This window comes from Grammomys surdaster, unplaced genomic scaffold (genome assembly GCF_004785775.1).
Source record: "Grammomys surdaster isolate TR1022 unplaced genomic scaffold, NIH_TR_1.0 125801, whole genome shotgun sequence".
Classification (NCBI taxonomy): Eukaryota; Metazoa; Chordata; class Mammalia; order Rodentia; family Muridae; genus Grammomys; species Grammomys surdaster.
Genome location: NW_021620632.1, coordinates 108,224 through 115,992, shown reverse-complemented (window position 1 = coordinate 115,992; position 7,769 = coordinate 108,224). Strand labels below are relative to the sequence as shown.

Sequence of the window (7,769 nt, the reverse complement as noted above, 5' to 3'; positions counted from 1 at the left end):
TGTGTATGTTTTTTGCCGGCGAGACCATTACGCGCGCGCCCCGCACACAAAATTACGAGTCAAAGTAAACATTTTCTTATTAAATCATCACAGGTGTTTGTTATAAAAGCAGAAAACTCACTAGCACATCATCATCAGATAATGGATTGAGTCACTCCCATCTGTTTTCTCTGTGAACAATGCTTTTAAAACTAAAAGTGCAAAAATCTCTCAATCCCCTGCTTTCACTTCCTTTAGGTATGGCCACAATCTTTCAGGTCTTTGCATAATCCAAGAAGTCGAACTTCTGGGCCAAATGGTAAGTCTATATTTAACACTCTGAGGAACAAACATGCTACTTTCCAAAGCAGCTGGATCGTTTTACATCCCCGCTAGCACTACATAAGGGTTTTAAATTCCCCAACTCCTTACCAGGGCTTGTTCTATGTTTCCTCATTGACAGTTATTCTTGTGAGTGTAAGGTAGAATTTTATCATGGGTTTGATTTCTAAAAAGGAAATTTGAAATGATCAACCAATTCTCCCTGGTCTACAGCATCCAGCATAGATTTCAGTAACTAATTAAAACACCCTCAGCCAGTTCTGATTAACCAATTTTTCTGAGCCTGGTCTCCAGGCAGCCCTGGCACCTCTTTATCACCATCCATGAACAGCCTCTTAGCAACAACTAGTCTCGGCCCCTCCTCTAAGTGGCTATGAAAGCTATGGATAACAAAAGGAATTTGTTCTTATTAGACTCAAACAGAAAGCTGGAGCTGGCTCATGACTACCTGGTTGAGGTAAGTGCTTTCTCAAAGACTTTCTAAAGTCCCACCAGAGATTCTTCCTCACAAACTTGGGCGATACAACTTCTTTTCTTTTCTTAATCATTTATGTATTTGGTCTTTTGATACAGGTCATGCTATACAGCCCAGCCTAGCCATGAACTATGTAGGCCTGGCTAGCTTCAAATAATCCCTCTGGTCCAGCCTCCTATCTGCTAGGGTTACAAGCATGTGCCAACCACACACAGTCAGTATGGTTTATTTTCAATATTCTTTAAGACTACCTCAATTCAGAGACAATTCTCCAGACAAAGCACTGCCAGCAAGAGCCCCTCTACCAATGAACTGACACAGACACTTGTCCAAGTCTCCAAGACCAATGAATTCTGTACTATATGTAGATTTTTCCCTTTCTGCCTTAATCCCCGACCCCTAACCTCAAATCTCCTTGAATATGCTCCAGGGTTTACTATGGCATGCCGGGTCCCATCACAATGCTCTTTAATACCCTGAAATAAATAACCTTATTTTGGGGGAATGTCTGACTACTATTTAGATGGTCCTATGGTTTGGGCCTTAAATGTCCACTAAAGGACCATATGCTAAAAGTTTGGTTACTAGCTTATGGTGCAACTGGAAGAAAACACAACCTTTAGGAGAAGAGGCTTAGTGAAAGGAAGTTGGATTATTTAATACATACTTTTAGAGAGGCTGTGGTACTCTTCTTCCTCTCTGTTTCCCCAGCTGCCTAAGTTAACACTCACCTAAGGCCTCAATCATCACACATCCCAACACCCATAATATGTATGCTATGCCGCCACAGGCCCAAAGCAACAAACAAGCTTCTAAAACTGTGAGTTAAAATAAGCCTTTCCTCTTTTTAAGTTGTTTATCTCTGTTATTTCCACAGCAGCAACAAGCTAACAAAGGTTGGCACCATGAATGCCTTCCCATCTGCAGGTTACCTATTCTTCAGCAGGCAACCCCACTTCCACTGGGCTCTAACTCTGGACATTTGGGGCAGCTGGCCCTCTATACCAAAAGGTTTAAACAAGTCTTTTGAAGAATATATCTGCGGAGCTAGGGATGTAGCTCAGCTAAGAGTGCTGCCTACCATGCATAAAAGCTCAATTCGACCCCACTCCCAACACTGCTTAAACAGGATATTATAGTGAATACTTGTAATCCTAGCATGTGGGAAGTAGAGGCAGGAGGAGCAGAAGTTCAAGGTCATCTTCAGCTAGACAGCCTGGCATGCATGGTAATCTGTCTCAAAAACAAACAAAAAGTCCATACTGAATGAAATGTTTGAACTTTTTTTCCTCATTATTCCCTTAAACAATAAAGTGTAACAACTATATACATAACATTTAAAGTTTTGCAAGTTATTAACAGATATTGCAAGTATAAATATAAGTAAAAATTGCAAACAGAGGATGTCATAAACTATATGCATACCATATAAAGTATAAAGCAAGGGAGTTGAGCATATGCAATTGTGATCTCCTCTGGGGTCCTGAACAAATGTCCTGTGAAATATGAGTGAGACCTCTTGCCCAGGTCCCACTTACCTCATTCAAAGGCACAATAAAGAAGCTAGGTAGTTGAATCCTGAGCCTGTGCTTTCAGAGGGCACTCTCCAGCCCTCTAGGAGTTACAGTGGGCCCACTTACTGAGAAGGTCCTTTAAAGGTGAAACTCAAAGCCAGTAGGTCCCCAAACCTCTCCATCAAAGAGCTAAAGTCAGAATTATTTACTTTCCCTGAAGCTTGTACTTTCTAGAAATGCTACCACCTGTCAATTATAAAAGGTATAGTCTTCTAAGGAAGCATAGTTAGTTACAGTATACGAAATCATAAGGTTTAGTCTCCTTTAACCTAAGAACTGAACCTTTCAGTTTTTACGAATCATCTTTTTCTCTTCTTTTCCATTTCTGTTACTTGATGGTTATCAGTTCTGTTGGTCTTAAGTGAATCTGATAAAAGATTATGGGAAGTTTGTTTTACTTTATTTTATGGGGGCTTAGAAGCTCAGGCTAGGATTACAGGCACATGTTGTATCTGGCCTGAGGACAGATTTTAAAACTGCTGCTGTAGCTTCAGTGTCTATAATAGTATATAGCATAAGAGTTTCAAAAATATCTATTAAACAAAATAGATTTACTAAGGCAAGACAAAATGCCTTCCACCACCATCTCAATCTAGAGCAGTTGGTAGAAGGTGAGGAAATAAAAAATTAATGAAGATCACATTTTCTCTTTATTAATTTAAAGGAATAGTATGGACCCGCGTGTGGTAGCACATTCCTGTAATCCCAGCTACTCAGGATGTTGAAGCAGGAAGATCAAGAGTTTGAGACCAGCCTGGGCTACACAGTGTGAGACTATTTTCTAAAGTCTATAATACATACATACATACATACATACATACACACATACGTATATACAGTACACAGTATGTAGGTATAAATAAAAGCATACACAATTGGTTTTGGTTTTTAAAAATATGGTACTTAAGACTGAACCCAGGACTTCAAAAACAATTCTAGGTTAGTCTTGAATGGTCCCCTGGAACACAAAAACTGAGCTAAAATAACATACTTTTTCTTGCTAGTCAATTGGTTTACCTTATTAATGTATTTTTTTCCTAACTAAAGTCTGTACTCAAATTCCTTTTGTTTTCCTCTAATGTCTGGAATATGTCCTCTGATTCCTTAGATTTCATGGCCTTGGTTCGAAAACCAGCTAGGTGTTTTGTATGATGTTCCTCAGCTGTTGTTTGTGTGTTTTGTGTCATGTTTCTCTCAGGGTTTTCCTGGAGTCATGGAATTTGCAAGAATACCTCACAAGTAAAGTACCCATCTCACTCAGTCCTATAAAAGGTACATATATTTTTTTATTTTTCAGTCACAGAAAACCACTTTTGCCCAATCTTGGTGCCTATATAAATTGACAGTCCCTAACTGTAGTTGCCTGATGTGTACCAGATGTACTTGTATATTACAGACACATCTGCAGGCTTGGGAGATCCTATCTGGTTTGACCTGGGTTTTATATTAGAATTGCAATGCTTTTATCTTAAAATTAAATTTATTTAAATAAACATTACTGGTTTTGTACTTTCACTCGATATTGTCAGTTCTTTGTCTCTTTCCCGAAGGTTCCTGGCTACCCAGTCATCTTAGTCAAACTTTCAAATGTGTTCTGGAACTGGAACTATTAAGCGCATTTACTTCTCATACACTGGCAGCCAGGTCGTTACCCCTAGAACTCTTGAGGTTGTGGCTCCAACCACAACCCTTTCTTGGTTTCTCTGAAAGCAATGTTTACTTTCCCCTTCAAAGTATTCTGCCTCTTACATGCAGTGCCTGTCACAGGCCTCGCAACACAATGACATGGCACGGACAAAGAAGGTCTCTGTGCCTCATCCCACTTCTATATCACTAAGAAGTGGTATCTGGTGACAAGTTGACCCACGGCATCCCCAGAGGGCCTATTTGTATACCTGTTTTATGTTTTCTTCATGCTTCAGACATTTCAGAACGTTGAAATGACAACCACAGGTAACTTATCTAAGAACTCCAGGGCAAAAGCCGCTGGGAAGAACAGATCTTGCACTCAAGGTGAGAGTGGGCACCTGAGTGGCGACTGTACATCCTTCGGATCCACCACACACCCTTACTTCTTCACACCACCAAGTGCTCTCCTAAGAGCACCCCAGGCCCAGTTCAAGTGAAAGGCAGGCCTGGCTCCACCCACCTCTGGATCCTATGGCTGGGAAGCTCTGCCTGACAGTAGGTGGGTGAGGGCCTCTGGGCATAGGGCTCCAAGTTGAGCACCTGCTCTGATGCTCTGCTGCGGGGTAGGGGTTGGAGGACTGGACAGGTATAGGAACGGGGCAAGAAGTCCGGTGAAGGGCTCCTGAAAGAGTGAATAAGGCCTCCCCGGTCGCTGAGAAGAGACAGAGAGAGACCGCGTAGGACGCGGAGGTGATGCCTGCGGGGCAGCCGGCCTGTGCTCTGCGCACAGGCTCCGGCAACCGCCCGGCGCGGACCCCGGCCCGGCCACGGCCCGCCCTACCTCGCCTTTTAGCGCGCACAATGCCCTTCTTCTGCAGCACGAACGTGGACCCGTTCACTAGGCTCGACACCACAGCCACGCCCAGGCCGAGCGACACGGCGGCGGGGCTCGGGCCGCGCGCCCCCTCCCCGGCCGCCGCAGCCGCCGCCGCAGTCCCCATGCCGCCCGCGCCGCCCTCCGCTGCGCGTGCGCGCGCCGCTCCCCACCGGCTAGGAGAGCAGCGGCGCGGGGCGGGGCGGAGAGGGAGCCGGAGTTCGGGGTCGGACTGCCGAGTAAGATGGGGGGTGGGAGCAGGATTAGAGGGTGGATGGGAAGCATGCAGAGGGGACAGAGGAGGAGCCGAAAGACTTCTGCGGTCTGTGTGGACGCTGAGAGATAATTTGATAGAGCCTGCTGGTGCAGCGCCTGGGGCAGAAAGCTCTGCAGTACTAAGACGCCCTAGGGCGTCTGGTGAAGATGGTCAAGTTGTCCCCAGAGGAGCTCAGGTCCTCTAGGAACTCTGATCTGTTCTACCAAGGAGGTCCGCTGGGAGGTTCGCTGCCTTCACTCTGGATCATTGACCTTGTGATCATACTGTAGTGTTTCATTTTAAATCTTAATAAAGTATATCAAGATTATAGGAGAAAGTTATTTTGACTCACTTTGCCAAGTCTCACCAAGTATTGTGGGCGATTCCCACGTTTTCAATGGCAATGCACATTTTTTTCTCTTTTATTGTGCGGTACGTAGCAATCTATTCCCGTGTTATCACACAATTATTGCTTTAATAGCTGTGTAATGTCTATGAAAATATAATGTATCAAACCATTCATCAGTTGGTTGGTTGTTAGGTTGCTCCAAGTGTTTGTTTTTTCTATTCTATAATCATGCTATAATGAAAACTTAATTTTAAAAAATCCTTTGTTTAGGAAGTATTCATGTCTTTTTGAAACTGTAAAGCAGCATTACTTCTGAAGCAATATAGAATTGGACTATTTATGCATCAAAACTACTGAGGTTGTGTTGCATGCCTTAAATCCCAGCACCCAGGAGACAAAGGCAAACAGATCTCAGTGAGTTCAAGGCCAGACTACTCTTCAGAGACAGCTAAGGCTACACAGAGAAACCCTATCTTCAAAAACCACCAACACCCTACTAAATGAGTCTGCCATTGTTTCCTTCAGGGTGAAAATTTACCCACAAAAGTCACTATTTTTGTATGTGAGGCAAATGAAACCACTGAACTAGGGTAGTAAGAGGTTTTTTTTGGGACAAACTGTCAGGCTGGCTCAGAGACTGGAAAATAGCATCCTGCCAAATGAGCCTTGTCAGTTTTATGGAGAGGAGACCTGCTGGCCAGATAGCCTGGAAGTTAGTGTAGGGACGTGGATCTGTTGCAGACTGAACTGATCAGAACTTAGATGCCTTTCCCTGAGATGCTTGACCAGTCAGAGAAAAGAAAGGAAATTTCTGACAACCAGAAATTAAGAAACACTGAGTTTAGGTTCCTGTGTACTCTATAATAACCTTTCTGTTTACTGAGTAAGATTCTGGCCTGGTTTGAGCTGTTGTCTTAGGATATTGTCAGCAGCACTGACACAGGCCTGCTTGTTACCTAACAATTTTAACCATTTTTAAATATGCACTTCAGTGGCACTAGCTATGTTCTCAGTGCATGCTGCTGTTGCCTCTATTCTCTTTGAAAACTTTTCCATCACTTTCATTTCTACCTCACCCCAAACCAAGATAGACTCTAATTAGCTCTTAGTGTCTGTGAGTTTGCATATGCTGGCTATTTCACATACGTAGGATCATATAATGAATGTCCCTTGTGACTAGCTAATTTCTTGGAGTATATACATAAGTTTGAAACACATTGTACCACATTGAAGAAGTTCATTCTTTTTTTATGCTCGGGTGGCATTCAGTTATATTCATTCATATGCAGCGCTTTGTTAATTTATCTGCTAAAAGATATGGGTTGTTTGCATCTCTTTTTAAAAATATTTTTACCTGTATGTTTTCCTGCACGTATGTTTGTGTGTGTACCAGCTGTGTTCCTGATACCTGTTCCTGATAACTGTAGACACCAAAAGAGGGCCTTGGCTCCCCTGGAACTAGAGTTACAGATGGTTGTGAACTGCCAAATGGGTGCTGAAAACTAAACTCAGGTCCTCTGCAGGAGCAGCAAGTACTCTTTATGGCTGAGCCATCTCTCAGCTCCTGCTTGTATCTTTTAACCATTGTGAAAAAAGCTACAATGAAGACTGGTGTAAAAGTTTATCTGAAGTGCCTGCTTTTAAAAAAAATAATGTTTATTTTTACTAGTAATTATATATATGCATGTGTATATGTCCTTGAGTGCAGGTACCTGCAGAGGCTGTTGGATCTCTGAACCTGGAGTAACAGGCTATTGTGAGCTATCGTAGATGCTTGGAACTGAACCTAGGTCTTCTGGAAGTCCGATGCATACCCTTAACTAATACTCTCCAGCCTATTATTATTTTTAAAATTATGCAGCTTATTTTTTAACTGCTCAATATGATCCACACAGACACACATGCCTATGTGTAATTAAACGTGAAAATAATATATATATATTTTTAAAAGCAGACATTTCATGTGAACTTTCACACCAGCATTCATTGTAGCTTTATTCGCAATGGTCAAAAGATACCATTATTTAAGCTTATTATTTTTTAAAATTACTTTTAAGCCAAGGATAGTAGTATAATTCCAGGACTCAGGAGACAGAGAGAAGATTTCAAGTTCTAGGCCAATGAGGCTGTTTAAGGATCTGGGGATGTGGCTTAGTATCAGAGTACTTGACTAGGCTTCTTTAAATAAGCAATAACTCCCATGAGTAATTTCAGCAAAGGAAGATAGCAGAACAGCAGGAAGTGAAAGGTGGTAGGTTGAATGAGAATGGACCCTATAAGCTCACATGCTG

At 42.5% G+C, this 7,769-nt stretch overlaps 1 protein-coding gene across 1 annotated transcript in view; it reads right to left on the bottom strand.

The window, feature by feature from the left end:
- Nipa1 (NIPA magnesium transporter 1) overlaps positions 1 to 5,026 on the bottom strand; it is a 43,465-nt gene extending 38,439 nt beyond the window's left edge. The window contains exon 1 of the mRNA XM_028789229.1: positions 4,841 to 5,026. Within this exon, the coding sequence (XP_028645062.1) occupies positions 4,841 to 5,000 (160 nt within the window). The 5' untranslated portion in view covers positions 5,001 to 5,026. The remainder of the gene's footprint in view (positions 1 to 4,840) is intronic.
- Positions 5,027 to 7,769: the final 2,743 nt, after the last annotated feature.